Genomic DNA, 14,410 nt, shown 5'->3' on the forward strand with positions numbered 1-14,410 from the left:
TCCCCCGATTGGCAGCACCCCGTCCTCCGGTGGGTGCGGGAAGGGGAGCCAACGGTAATTGTTCCCACGCCCGCCCGCCGGAAGGCAGCCCAGCCCGGAAGCCGGCACTGCCGGCCCCTGTCCCCTTCCCTCCTCCTCCTCCTCCTCACCCCACTCCCCGGGGTCGGAGGCCGAAAACAACGCGGGAAGGGGGTGTGGGGGTGTAGACGAGCCTGGGAGGCCCCCGCGTGCGTGGGGCTGCGCGTCTGAGTGGGCTGTAACTGGGTTTCTGATGGCAGAGTGACTGTGCTCTTGCGATGCGGCGTGGGGGTGCTCTCATCTTGCTCAACCCGCTCCAGGGCAGGGTCGCGGGAGCCCGACTCAGGGTTGGAGAGAGTAGCACCCCTCCCCTCAGACCTAGACCCACCCCCAAAGCAGAGCCCGCCCCTCCCTCCAGGTACAGCTAATAACCTCTAATTACTGCTCATTACCTTGCCCGCCTCGTGGGAGAGGAGCTGCTGCGGTATTCTGGCGCCAAAGGGTGCGGGCCGGGGCTTTGCCCTTTCCTCTAAAGCCAACTAGAGCCTCTGTTTCCTCTCCTGCGACCGGGAATTAAAACAGCACCTGCCACCTAGTCGTGGGGAGATTTCAACCGCCTATATAATTTAAATCGATTAGCGCAGGAACTGCATACTGTAGACAATAAATGGTGACTGCTATTTTATTAACTACTATTGTTATCACTTTCCCTTGAGTCCCCTCCATCGCCCGGACAGGGTCTCTGAAGGGCACATTGCTTCCCTGCTGGCTGCGCTCCTGCAGTGTGCGCCCCCTGGTGGGCTTTGGGAACGAGGGCGGCTTGGTCCTGGGATCTGAAGCTGGAGGACCTCAGGGGCTCGGGGCTGGGGGGTGGGTGGGGTGGCGCGGGTATGGCGCAGGCAAAGCTTGGTGGAACTAGATCCATACTGGGCAAGCGTGTCTGTCCATCGCCCAAGACCTGAGTCTGGCTGATTCATCCTGCCTTCGACCTAAGGACCACGCTCGTCTCTCCTTGTTTACCCCTGAGTCAAGACTCCCAAGTCACCTCCACCGGGAAGACCCCTTTAGGATCTCTCCTCGAAGTCCAAAGAACGTGTTATGGCCTGCCTTTTCCCAGGGCAGATCAGGGCTCCGATAAGGTTGTTAGGCAGCAGAATTTCTTCTAACTGAAGGGAAAGGACCTGAATAAGCCCGTATAACAGGGTGGGATAGCTCCGCCTCACATGATGAGGAATTATAGTGAGGTCTCCGGTACCCCCAAAAGAGCCAAGGAGGAGGGGTAGCTGGGCCACACTTGGGATGTGCAAGCTGGGCCCAGGCTGACCCCTAGCGGCAAGGCGGGCACTCGAACGCCGCCCGGATCCAAGATGGGGGAACTGGAAGTCCTACCCGGGGCCGGGAGATCACGTGTCCGGGGCGGGGCCTGCGCCTAGGGGGCGGGGCGGGGCGGCGCTCTAGGCCGAGCGGGAGGTCGGGGCTGCGGGCGCTCGCTGGTGGCGGATCTGGAGGTGGCTGCGGTGGCGGAGCTCCACGGCCGGGGTCGAATCCGATCGGGAGCCATGAGCGTGGACAAGGCCGAGCTATGCGGGTCTCTGCTCACCTGGGTAGGTCGGGGGCGGGGCCAGGGACAGGTGTGCGCCCGCTCTTCTTGCCCGGGAGCCCTGGCCTTGGCTAAGTCTACTCCTCTGTCTTGGGACTGGGAGGAGGAAAGGGTGGTGGGCTTGCAGGGCGGTTGGACTTTGGCCTGAGCACCCGCCCCTGTCACGTGGGAGGTCTGCGTGGAAAGAACAGGTGAGGCCCCGCCCCTTCGCGGCTGGGTCACACAGGGCGAGGGCGCAGGTGAGCTGACCTGGTCACGTGGGGCCTGTAGGGACCAGGTGACTCGTGATTCCGCCCTGCCCTGGTCGCGCGGGGCTTGTTGAACAGAAGTGAAGTGAGGCCACGCCCCCTCCAGTCCCAGGTGTGCCGAGGCCACTCCTCCGCGGAGCTGGTCTGAGAAAGCCATAGGCCAGTCCCAGCCAACTGTGAACGTTCCTGCTGACCGGGAAAGTCTGTAAAAGGGAGAATGGGGGGGCGCCTGGGTGGCTCAGTGGGTTAAGCTGCTGCCTTCGGCTCGGGTCATGATCTCAGGGTCCTGGGATCGAGTCCCGCATCGGGCTCTCTGCTCAGCAGGGAGCCTGCTTCCCTCTGTCTCCCTCTCTGCCTGCCTCTCTGTCTACTTGTGATCTTTCTCTGTCAAATAGATAAATAAAATCTTTAAAAAAAAAAAAAAAAAAAAGGAGAATGGTTCTCTTCTCCCAGGCCCGAACTGCCCGTTACCCTTTCCTCTTCCTCCCCAGTTGCAGACGTTCCACGTCCCGTCGCCCTGTACCAGCCCCCAGGACCTGAGCAGTGGACTCGCCGTAGCCTATGTGCTGAACCAGATGTGAGTGGGGCTGAGGGGGAGGGGTCCGGAAAAGGTCCCCCAGCAGCTCATCCCACCTTCTCGCCCCCAGAGACCCTTCCTGGTTCAACGAGGCGTGGCTCCAGGGCATCTCAGATGACCCAGGTCCCAACTGGAGGCTGAAGGTGACAGGTGGACTCATGACTGGGGGACAGACTGGCAAAGAGATAATCAGGGAAGGCTAAGCTAGACATGTCCTGGGTAATGGGTCAGCTAGACACATGTCCTGGGTGATGGACAGACTTGGCTAGGAAGAGGGACACATGTCTGGTGACGAGCCAACTCTGTTCTTTCCTTTTCCTATGGAACAGGTCTGGGTGTGCAGCAAGGAATAAAAAAGACAAAAATTCGTACACATGCACACACACACACACACACACAGAAACAGAAACATTAACTTCCAGTGGCAGTAAGTTCTATGAAGATAGTAAATAATAAAAGCTGGACCACAAGAGAGGGCAGCTAGGTGGGTGGTTACTCCAGATGGGCTGATCTCCATGTGAAATTTGGAGAAATGGGATTCCAGGCACAGGGAACAGCAGATGCAAAGTGGGGAATAAGCGTGGGGTATCGAGGAAAGGCAAGGCAGTCAGAACAGAGAACAAGGGGGCAGGAATGGTGGATGAGGTCATCAGGAGGAGGGCAGGCTGGGGCAGGGAGATGGATTCTATTTTAAGTGCTGTGCAAAGTCAAGGGAGGGTTTTAGCAGAGGAAAGACACAACCTGGATTTGGACTTTGAAAAAGCTCCCTCTGGCTGCTTGGAGAGGAATGGGGGGTAGGCAGCAGGGTGGAAATTGAGACCAGGTTGGTGCAGTAATCCAGGTGAGAGAGGAAGACGGCTAGGGCTAAAGGGTGGCAGGGCAGGTGATGAGAAGTGACTGGGCTCTGGGGACATGCAAACAAGATAGGCACGGGGACAAGAAGGGCGGGTGACTGGATAGTTCACCCCTAGGAGAGAGGACATTCAGATAGAGAATGGTGCCAAACAGGATGAGATGAGCAGGGATTGGGAAGTAAGGCAGAGGGAAAAGGCTGGGATAGGCAGATTCAGAATGGGGGCTGCCTGGCTTGTTCTGGAGCACTCTGGGACCCTGGGCACAACTCCTTGCCCCTCCCTAGGTTAGCAATCTGAAGACCATCTTACAGAGCTTGGTGGAGTACTCCCAGGATGTGAGTAACTGTGACAGGATTTAGGGGGCGGGGTTGGTTTGGGAGGAGGTGAGTGTCTGTGAGCCCCCATATCCCCTCTTCCCACCCCCACCCCCTGTTCTCAGGTCCTGGGACATCCTGTTTTGGAGCAGCACCTTCCAGACGTGAGCCTCATTGGCGAGTTTTCAGACCCAGAAGAACTTGGCAAGCTGCTTCAGCTGGTGCTTGGCTGTGCCATCAGTTGCGAGAAAAAGCAGGGTATGCAGGTTCGGAGCCCCCAGGGGACGACCCGAGGAAATCCTCCTCACCCCCTGTCCCCGGGTTTCACTGTTCCCCACCTTGATTCCCCAGAACACATCCAGAGAATCATGACACTGGAGGAATCTGTGCAGCATGTGGTAATGGAAGCCATCCAGGAGGTAGGTGGGGGTGCCTAGTGTGGCGAGGAGCACCAGGGGAGGGGACACCAGAGCAGAGGCCACTGGGCACAGGCTTGGGCCTGGTAAGGTCTGGGCTCTTCCTGGAACTCAGCTGGCCAGATTTCCCTGTCTCATGTGTCTGCCAGCTCTTACCAGCTTGGAGTCACAATTTTGCACCCTCAAAGGACCCAGCCTCCCTGCTGGATCCATGGCAGGAAGGCAGCCTCTAGACTGGGGTTCTTGGGGAGAACTGGTTGTGGGGACAGGAGGATGGAGAGATCCTTAGGCTGGAGCGTGGAAGCTTTAATGGCCACCCCCAGAGGGCCCAGCTCATCTCCATGTCCTCCTGCCCCGCTTCAGCTCATGACCAAAGACACCCCTGACTCCCTGTCACCAGAAACCTATGGGAACTTTGATAACCAGGTAAGAGGTGGGGGACCTTGTTAAAGGCCCAAGCCCACCACTGAGTCTCAGGGCTGCCTCAGGAGGAGGAACTTGACCTTAAGCATATAGACTCCCTCCATCCCTCAGGGTTCTCGCCTCTTCCCTCGTTCCCACATCACCTTCCCTCCAGTGCCCTGGAGTCCCAGCCCTCTGTGAGGTCTTCAGGGTTTCTGGGCTCCTCTCTGCCACTAGAGGCACCAGCCTCCCCCTAGTCTCTTTGCGGGGGGGGGGGGGTCCCTGACTTCCTCACCCCTCCCCACCCTCCACTCCACTCCCCTCCTCAGTCCCGAAGGTACTACTTCCTGAGCGAGCAGGCCGATGAAGGGGATGAACTTCGGCAGCGCTGTCTGGACCTAGAGCGGCAGGTGAGAGGTGGGGCGGGGGTGCACAGGCGGTCCTGGGGCCCAGCTGCTCGCCTCGCCTCCGTCCCCCGCCCCCCACTCCGTCCTCCCCCGCGCCGAACTCTAGCTCCTGTGCACCTCCTGCCTGCAGCTGGTGCTCCTGGCCGAGGAGAAGCAGAGCCTGGCCCAGGAGAACGCGGCGCTGCGGGAGCGGGCTGGCCGGCAAGAGGGCGAGGGCGCCTCGGGCCTCACTGCCAAGAAGCTGTTGCTGCTGCAGTCCCAGCTGGAGCAGCTGCAGGAGGAGAACTTCAGGTGCGGTCAGCTGGGGCTGTGGCCAGCAGGCCAGGGGGTCAGCCCGCCTCCAGTGGCCTCAAGCGTCCCTCTCTTCCCGCCCCACCCCCAGGCTGGAGAACAGCAGGGAGGACGAGCGCCTGCACTGTGCCGAGCTGGAGCGGGAGGTCTCGGAGCTGCAGCAGCGGAACCAGGCGCTGACCAGTCTGGCCCAGGAGGCGCAGGCGCTGAAGGATGAGATGGACGAGCTGCGGTGAGTGGCTGGTCCCTGGGTCCTCACCGCACACACTCGTTGCCACCGTGTCCCTCTGATGCCACAGTCCCTCGAAAACCCCCAGATGCCCAGTGAACCTGCACCATGTCTCCTAGACTCCACGGGGACCTCCTGAGTCCCACTGTACTGTCCCTGGACTCCCCCGTGTCTTCTGGACACCATCAAGGTTCCTGGATCCCTGGTGCCCCCCAGGACCCCACAGTGTGCCCTTGGGATCCCACATTATAGTCCCCAGACCTTGGTGCTTCCCCACACCCCAGCTACCAGCTGCCCACCCCTGTTCCCTTGCTGCCCAGGTGCCATCGTGCCCCAGGATTCTTTTGTGCCCTCCAGGACCCAAAATGCAGTCGTTCCCGCCCTTGCACCCCCCATGACCCTTCTGTGCCCCTCATGATAGGACTGTCCCTTCTTAGGACTCCATAGCACCCGTGCAGCCCCAGAGGACTTGATGGGCCTCCAGAACACCTACTTCCTAGACCTCACCATGCCTTCTGTAACCTCAGAAGGCTCCCCTGTGACCCCCAGCACCCCTGTAATGTTAAAGTGTCTAGTGAATCCCTACTGCACCTTAAAGGACCACAGAGGCCTCTGGCCTGAAGTTCCCCCCATGACCCCCCATGACCCCACATGACCCCACCATGCCCTCATTGATCCCGTAGCCACCTTATAACCTCAAATGGTTCTTGGAGGCTCGTCGGAGCCTCTGGGCACCATCATTCCTCCTGGAACCCATCAGTCATTCCATATACCCCAAATCTGCCCCCCCATCCCTGAGTATGACCCTGGGCTAACCACTGGTGCTTAGGTCTCCCTCTGTGCCCCTTAATGACTCTCCAACATCACCAGGCCCAGGCTGACTTCTGACCCTCACGATCTACCACCTTGAATGCACACATCCCCAGGTGACATGACCTCTTCCCCTTGATGGAGGGCCTTAGATCCAAGCTGAACCCTGTGCCCAAACCCAGGCCTCCTCTCCCAACTTGCCTCCTCCCCCAGGCAGTCCTCTGAGCGTGCTGGACAGCTGGAGGCCACGCTGAGCAGCTGTCGGCGCCGGCTGGGTGAGCTGCGGGAGCTGAGGCGGCAGGTGCGGCAGCTGGAGGAGCGCAACGCCGGCCACGCCGAGCGGACCCGGCAGCTGGAGGATGAGCTACGCCGGGCCGGCTCGCTTCGTGCCCAGCTCGAGGCACAGCGGCGGCAGGTGCGGCGGAGACCAGGGCAGAGCCTGGGAGGACCGGGTGCTCCAGGCCGCTGGACCCCTCACCCCTCTCACTTTGGCCCATCCTCAGGGTGGCTGAGCCCCTGCCCCCAGAGCCCTCTGTCCCTCATTTCGGGTAGTGCCCTTCAGTCATGCCGGCTCCTCCCTGGGCTTGGAAGCCTCACTGCTCTCAAGTTCTCTGTGTCTGGCCTCGCTGGCCCCACGCCTCCACCTTCCAGCCCTGCCTCCCCACCCGTCCTCTCTGTTCAGGTTCAGGAACTTCAGGGCCAAAGGCAGGAGGAGGCCATGAAGGCTGAGAAATGGCTCTTCGAGTGTCGAAATCTGGAGGAGAAGTATGAGTTGGTGACAAAGGAGAAGGAGGTGAGGCTGAAGTCCCGCATCTAAGCCCCACCCTGTCCATCCTGGCATAGCCCGGTCCCCGGGAGGCCAGCCCTGCCTCCAACAGCATCTTGCACCCTGTGCTCCAGCGGCTGCTGGCAGAGAGGGACTCCTTGCGGGAGGCCAATGAGGAACTGCGCTGTGCCCAGCTCCAGCCCCGGGGGCCCACCCAGGCTGGTGAGTCGGAGGACTTTCAGCCCTAGGGCCTGGGGAAGGGGGGCCTTAAGGTGCTGTTAGGGCAGACAGAAAACCAGCGTCCCAGGGCTTGTCTAGGCTGGGGCCAGAGCTAGGCCACTTTGGAGACAGGCTAGAACGGAGGGAGGTGGCAAGGGCTGACAGAAGGCAGGTGCTGACCTCCCAGGATCAGGGTGGGGCAAAGGCAAACTCACGCCACGTGTCACTGCTCCCTGTCAAGCTGGAAGTGAGGCTTGTGTTAAGCCAGGCTCTGGGCCAAACTTGAGTCCCCAGAGATGATTCTTGGAAAGAGAACACTAGGGCTGGGGGCAGGAGCCGTGCATCAACCTGAAGACGTTTCTGACATACTCCAGACCCTTCGCTGGATCCCACCTCACCAGCTGTGGAAAACTTAGCAGCAGAGATCCTACCTGCGGAGCTGAGGTACCCTGCGGTCGCTCAGAGCTCTGTCCGCACCCAGAGCCCACCCCTCAGCCCCGCTCCCAGTGTACACACTTACTACTGGCCTGGCCTGCTGTGCTGGGATCCCCGGTCCTAGCTTGGCTCCTAGGTCCACTCATTCCTAATTCGGCCCTTACCTGGTTGGCGCTCTAGGCCTTATGGGTTGCTTGCCTCTCCAGGATCCAGCCTCAGTACACAAATTAGGTCCAACCCATCTGGCTCCACTCACCGAGCAAAATTCCTACCCCCGGCACCCCCCCCCCCTCACGTCGGACTCTGCCCACGGGGCGTAGTGCTGTCCTCATTGTAGCCCGTGCTAGGCTCAGTGCCCCGTGTCTTGCCCAGATGAACGCCCCCAACCCAGTTCTTCCCATTTCTGCGTCTGTCATTCCGCACCCTTGCTTTCTCCCAGCCACAGCGCGATGCTAAATGTTCTAACCCGCTCCCGTAGCCCCGCCTTTGCCTGGCTCCACCCTTAGGCCCCGCTCAAAACCCCGCCCATTTTGGTCCCCATTACTTTGATCCGGCCCCGGGGTCTGACTGGGCTGTCTCCCAGGGCTCTGTCCCTCTGCCAGCCCTGTCCGTCCCAGTGTCCCTGCCAGAGCCCCGGCAGGCCTGCGGGGTGACCCGTCTCCAGCCCCGCTCACTCCCGCCCTCGGCAGGGAGACGCTCCTGCGGCTTCAGCTGGAGAACAAGCAGCTGTGCCAGCAGGAGGCGGCCTACCGGGAGCGGCAGGAGGAGCTGCAGCGCCACCTGGAGGACGCCAACCGCGCGCGCCACGGGCTGGAAACGCAGCTGCGGTGAGGACCCACATGGTGGAGGGCACCCCCCACCGTGCGCGTGGAGGGGGCGTGTGAGTGGGGGCAGAGGGCGGGCGCAGGCACTCAGCAGCCCCGCACTCCTGCAGGCTGAACCAGCAGCAGCTGTTGGAGCTGCGGGCGCAGGTGGAGGACTTGCAGAAGGCCTTGCAAGAGCAGGGGGGCAAGACTGAGGATGTGAGTGCCCACCTCCTCCCTTCCTGCCCCCCTCTCCTGCCCCCCCCCCGCCCGTAACCCTTCTCTCTCTCCTCCCTGCTGCACGATGTCCTCTGCAGTCGATTGTAAGTACCGTGGGCCCAGGGTGGCAGCCCCTGCCCTCACCCCTGGAAGGAGTTGGGAGCTCGACCCCCATTCACCCAGTGCCTGTTCTCTCTCCCAGTCCGCCCTGCTGAAGAGGAAGCTGGAGGAACATCTGTGAGTCCCCGAGAGAGGGCATTCCTGGTGTGGGGGGGGGGGGCTGGGACGCAGGTGTGGGGGACATTTATTGTCTGTGGGTATTTATTTATGAGGAGAACCAGTCAGCCAAAACAGAGAAGGATCAGATCAAGTAGGGTCTTAGGGGCCAAGGGAAGGAGTATGAACTGCCTGGGGGGAACAATGGGGGAGAAAAAGGTGATTCTCACTTTTTACATTTTATACTGTTAAAAAACTATTTGGGGGGTGCCTGGCTGGCTGTCGGTGGAGCATATGACTCTTGATCTCGGAGTCATGGGTTTGAGTCCCACATTGGGTGTAGAGATTACTAAAAAAATAATAGTAATAATTAAAGAAAAAATGATTTTATTTGGTTTACATTTTTAAATTTTACTTACTTAGTCATTTGAGAGAGAGAGAACACGAGCAGGGAGAGCAGAGACAGAGGGACAAGCAAGATTCAGCCGAGCACAGGGCCTGACCAAGGGCTCAATCCCTTCACCCAGACATCATGACCTGAGTGGAAATCAAGAGTCAGATGCTCAACAGACTGAGCCAGGCAGGCGCCCCTATTCTTTTTTATTTTTTAAGATTTTATTTATTTATTTGAGAGCGGGCACAAGTAGGGGGAAGGGCAGAGGAAAAGGGAGAGGGAGAAACAGGCTTCCTACTGAGCAAGGAGCCCAATGCAGGACTAGATCCCAGAACCCTGAGATCATGACCTGGGCACCCAGGCATCCCCCCTGTTTTGTTTTATTTATTTTATTTTATTTTTTATTTTAAAGATTTTATTTATTTATTTGACACACACAGAGAGAGGTCACAAGTAGGCAGAGAGGCAGGCAGAGGCAGAGGGGGAAGCAGGCTCCCAGCTGAGCAGAGAGCCCTAGTGGGGCTCAATCCCAGGACCCTGAGATCATGATCCAAGCCGAAGGCAGAGGCTTAACCCACTGGAGCCACCCAGGCACACACCCCCACACACATTTTATTTATTTTTTATTTATTTATTTTTTAAAGATTTTATTTATTTATTTGTCAGAGAGAGAGCGAGCGAGAGGGAGCACAGGCAGACAGAATGGCAGGCAGAGTCAGAGGGAGAAGCAGGCTCCCTGCGGAGCAAGGAGCCCGATGTGGGACTCGATCCTAGGATGCCGGGATCATGACCTGAGCCGAAGGCAGCTGCCTAACCAACTGAGCCACCCAGGTGTCCCATACACATTTTATTTTATTTATTTTTTTAAAAAGATTTTATTTATTTATTTGACAGAGATCACAAGTAGGCAGAGAGGAGGCAGGCAGAGAGAGAGAGAGGAGGAAACAGGCTCCCTACTGAGCAGAGAGCCCGATGCGGGGCTCGATCCCAGGACCCTGAGATCATGACCTGAGCCGAAGGCAGCGGCTTAACCCACTGAGCCACCCAGGCGCCCCCACATTTTATTTTTTTAAGAAACTTTTTTTGAGGGCACCTGGGTGGGTCAGTGGGTTAAAGCCTCTGCTTTCAGCTCGGGTCATGATCCCAGAGTCCTGGGATCAAGCCCTACATCCAGCTCTCTGCTCAGCAGGGAGCCTGCTTCCTCCTCTCTTTGCCTGCCTGCCTGCCTGCCTCTCTGTTTACTTGTGATCTCTTTCTGTCAAATAATTAAATAAAATATTTAAAAAAATAGTTTTCCTTTTTTTTTTTTTTTAAAGATTTTATTTGACCGAGAGAGCAAGAAAGAGTGAACATGGAAGAGGGAGGGGTAGTGGCAGAGGGAGAAGCAGACTCCCTGCTGAGCAAGGAGCCGGATATAGGACTTGATCCCAGGACCCTGGCGTCATGACCTGAGCCAAAAAAAAAAAAAAAAAAAAAAACCTTTATTTATTCATTTGAGAGAGAGAGAAAGAGAGAGAGCGAGCACAGAAGCAGGGGGAGAAGCAGAGAGAGAGGGAGAAGCAGATTCCCTGCCGAGCAGGGAGCCTGATGTGGGACTCGATCCCAGCACCTGGGGATCATGCCCCAAATTGAAGGCAGACAATTACCATCCAAGCCACACAGGCGCCCCAAATAAAATCTTAAAAAAATAAAAAATAAAAATCTCATGAGATTTTTTTTCTCATGAAATTTTTTAAGCAAACGTAAATTAATATGAATATAAATTTTTATTCTGATTTCTCAGTTACCTATATGAAAAGTAACTTGATATCTGCTAGTCTGCCCTTTGCTTCTCTTACTTAAGAAGATGGCTGGGAGGGGCGCCTGGGTGGCTCAGTGGGTTAAAGCCTCTGCCTTCAGCTCAGGTCATGATCCCAGAGTCCTGGGATCAAGCCCCGAATGGGGCTTTCTGCTCAGCAGGGAGCCTGCTTCCTCCTCTCTCTCTGCCTGCTTCTCTGCCTACTCGTGATCTCTCTCTGTCAAATAAATAAATAAAATCTTTAAAAAAAAAAAAAAGCTGGCTGGGAAATTTTGCCATGTGAATAGTTGTTATTGTTGTTGTTTTGTTTTTGTTTCAATAAATACAGTAGCTCTTGACGACTAGGGTTCCATGGGGAAATTAGGCCTTAAAGAAAATGATTTGCTTGACTTCTGCCAAGGATAGATTGTAGCTAGTACCAACCCAGAGTGCAGACAAAAGTTATTTCATTACAGAGGATGGATATATGGAAACATCGGGGCTTAATTCTCCTGTGAAATTCCAATCCAGAGAGCTGTCCTGTAACATTTTTTTGTGAATGTCATAATGTATATAAGTCATTCTTTCCAATGCCTGGGTGGCTTAGTTGGTTAGGCATCTGCCTTCAGCGCAGGTCATGATCCCAGGGTCCTGGGATCCAGTCCCACATCTGGCTCCCTGCTCACGAGGGCGTCTGCTCCTCCCTTTCCTCTGCCCTTCCCCCGGCTTGTGGTCTCTCTTGCTCACTCTTTCTCTCAAGTAAATAAATAAAATCTTTTAAAAAGTCATTCTCTCTAGGTATTTGCAATTTCAAACAGTGCCACAAAGTAAAACCTCGTATGTGCTTCGTTTTGCTTCTGTGCAGATATGTTGACAAAGTGGAATTGGGGATCTAGAGGGCACATGGCTTTATAATCTTGGTAGACATAGCCCGAGTTTCACGGTTCGGTGTTAGACCGAGCTCCATATCCAGCACACGATAATAATCTCACCTACAGGGAGTGTTCTTAGATCTTTGGGGTTTTGCCTCAGGTGGCAGAACTATAAGGTTTTACACCTTGCAGTTTCTTTTTGTTAGAAGAAATTTGCCTGCTAGAAGGATACCTGGCTGCTGGGTGGAGAAAGGCACTGAGGTTGAACGTAGAAGAGGCTGGCACAGGGTGACGGTGGCTGGGCCAGCGTGTGCGCTGGGGAATGGAGAGGAGTGGATGCACAGGGGGCTGGTGCAGGAGCCACCTGTTGAGGGGTATGGATGGTTGTGGCTCCGATGGCTTAGGAGATGATGGGACCGAGGCGCAGCGCTTGTCTTGGGGGGATGGCACCCAGGTTTCTCTGCAGCCAGGCAGGTGCATGGTGGCCGGCAGGGAAGGCTGTGGCCATCAGTGGGAGAAAGGGAAGGGGGCCCAGTGGTCAGCCTGCTGCTGCCCATCCTCTGTGCACAGGCAGAAGCTGCATGAAGCGGATCTGGAGCTGCAGAGGAAGCGAGAATACATCGAGGAGTTGGAACCGCCTGCTGACAGCGGCAGTGAGTGGGACGCAGCGGCTGGGTGGGGCGGGAGGGCCCTGAGCTAGGTGGGGAGCTGAGGGGTCCCTTTGTTCCCACAGCAGCCCGGCGTATCGAGGAGCTGCAGCATAGCCTGCAGAAGAAGGATGCAGACCTGCGGGCCATGGAAGAGCGCTACCGCTGCTACGTGGACAGGGTGCACACGGTGAGCACCCTGGGGGCTCCACGGGCCTCCCACCAACCCGTGCCTCCCACCAGTGTGCACCTCTCTGCCTCCCACTTCTGCACCTGCCGTACCGCCATCATATCACAGACTTCTGCACCATGCTTAATGCAGCCCAACGAGTCTCAAGGCCGTGCAAGGTCAAGGTCACCCTGCCTGTGTCTTTCCCAAACCCTAGGTCATGCAGACCCTGGAACCCAAACAACGGCCGTCGGGGGGGGCACCCCCAGAACTTCACACCCTGAGGACACAGCTTCGGGAGCGGGACGTCCGCATCCGGCACCTGGAGGTGGGTGTCCTCCTCACTTCTCGCTGTCCCCAGCATATGCAGGCCCCTGACTGGTCCCTCTTTGGCAGATGGACTTTGAGAAGAGTCGAAGTCAGCGGGAGCAGGAAGAAAAGTTGCTCATCAGTGCCTGGTATAATATGGTGAGTGCGTGTCTCTGTAGTAAGGGTTCTGGAATGTGCTGTGGGGCTCAACTTGACCCCAACTGTCTCCCCTCTTCCTCCCTCCAGGGCATGGCTCTGCAGCAGCGAGCTGGGGAGGAGCGGGCACCCGCCCACGCCCAGTCATTCCTGGCCCAGCAGCGCCTGGCCACCAACACTCGCCGGGGGCCCCTGGGACGCCTAGCATCCCTGAACACGCGCCCCATGGACAAGCACTGATAGACCTCGGTATCCTGCCACCTGCCCAGCCAGCTGGGGCTCAGTCCGCCTTGGATTCCTCCCAGCTCACCTGGGGCCCAGCATGAGGAAGGCCTCAGCCAACAGCCTGAGAGCCTTAAGGTCATGACTTCTGCCCTCTGTTCTCTGAGATGGGACAAGAGTGCAGGATAGAGCAGGAGGCAGGGGAGGGCCTGTTCTTATTAGCAATGTGATTCTTATCCTTGATTTTCAACCTGGGGTTAATGAGATGCCAGGGGAGAGAGTGATTTTTATATTTGAGAAGAAAAACAATAAAGATTTTCAATCTGCCCTGGCTGTACTCTGGGCGCTGAGGAGAGGGAGAGAAGACAGGCCAGGGACTCAGAGCATTGCTTTTTGAAAGGCCTGGCTTGTGTTCTCACTAAGGCATGAGTGACTGACAGCACCCATTGAGAACCATGTTTGTGTCTGTGTAACTGTATGGGCGTGTGGTGGTTTTTTTGAAGAAGCTTCAGACTAAAATTCCTGCCTTATGAAGCTGTCGTTCCTCATGAAGGCGGACAGACAGTAAACAAAATAAAGTAAAAGTTTGATGTGAAAAGTGCTACAGAGAAAAAGAAAGCAGTCAGAAGTGACGGGGATGTGGGACGTCCATTTGGGATGGGGGGATTTTATTTATTTTTTATTTTTTTAAATTTTTAAAATTTATTTATTTTTAAAAAGATTTTATTTATTTGACAGGGATCACAAGTAGGCAGAGAGGCAGGCAGAGAGAGAGGAGGAAGCAGGCTCCCTGCTGAGCAGAGAGCCCGATGCAGGGCTCGATCCCAGGACCCTGGGATCATGACCTGAGCTGAAGGCAGAGGCTTTAACCCACTGAGCCACCCAGGCGCCCTTTATTTATTTTCTAAGAATTTATTTATTTGAGAGAGAGATAGTGAGAGAGAGAATGAGCATGAGAAGTGAGAGGGTCAGAGGGAGAAGCAGACTCCCTGCCGAGCAGGGAGCCCAATATGGGACTCAATCCCGGGATTCCAGGATCA

General features: G+C 56.6%; 1 protein-coding gene across 6 annotated transcripts; it reads left to right on the forward strand.

Annotated features, from left to right (window-relative positions):
* The first annotated feature begins 1,437 nt into the window (after positions 1-1,437).
* Positions 1,438-13,697, forward strand: HOOK2 (hook microtubule tethering protein 2). 6 transcript variants are annotated; one of them, XM_045083488.1, is made up of 23 exons: positions 1,438-1,622; positions 2,358-2,443; positions 2,514-2,586; positions 3,582-3,632; positions 3,737-3,869; positions 3,963-4,030; positions 4,391-4,453; positions 4,759-4,839; positions 4,967-5,127; positions 5,219-5,359; positions 6,380-6,581; positions 6,849-6,959; positions 7,067-7,154; positions 7,526-7,595; positions 8,276-8,413; positions 8,521-8,608; positions 8,707-8,712; positions 8,811-8,845; positions 12,438-12,520; positions 12,604-12,704; positions 12,901-13,011; positions 13,080-13,151; positions 13,239-13,697. In XM_045083488.1, the coding sequence occupies exons 1-23, from the start codon at positions 1,578-1,580 to the stop codon at positions 13,386-13,388; spliced, it is 2,157 nt and encodes a 718-aa protein (XP_044939423.1). In that variant the 5' UTR covers positions 1,438-1,577; the 3' UTR covers positions 13,389-13,697. The 6 variants fall into 6 exon arrangements, with proteins under 6 accessions (XP_044939423.1, XP_004748407.2, XP_004748408.2 ...); XM_004748350.3 differs by having other exon boundaries at positions 1,439-1,622; positions 12,601-12,704; XM_004748351.3 differs by lacking the exon at positions 8,707-8,712 and having other exon boundaries at positions 1,439-1,622; positions 12,601-12,704.
* Positions 13,698-14,410: the final 713 nt, after the last annotated feature.

The sequence above is a fragment of the Mustela putorius genome, unplaced genomic scaffold (assembly GCF_011764305.1).
Source record: "Mustela putorius furo isolate JIRA1106 unplaced genomic scaffold, ASM1176430v1.1 tig00000095_pilon_pilon_pilon, whole genome shotgun sequence".
In the NCBI taxonomy this organism is placed as follows: Eukaryota; Metazoa; Chordata; class Mammalia; order Carnivora; family Mustelidae; genus Mustela; species Mustela putorius.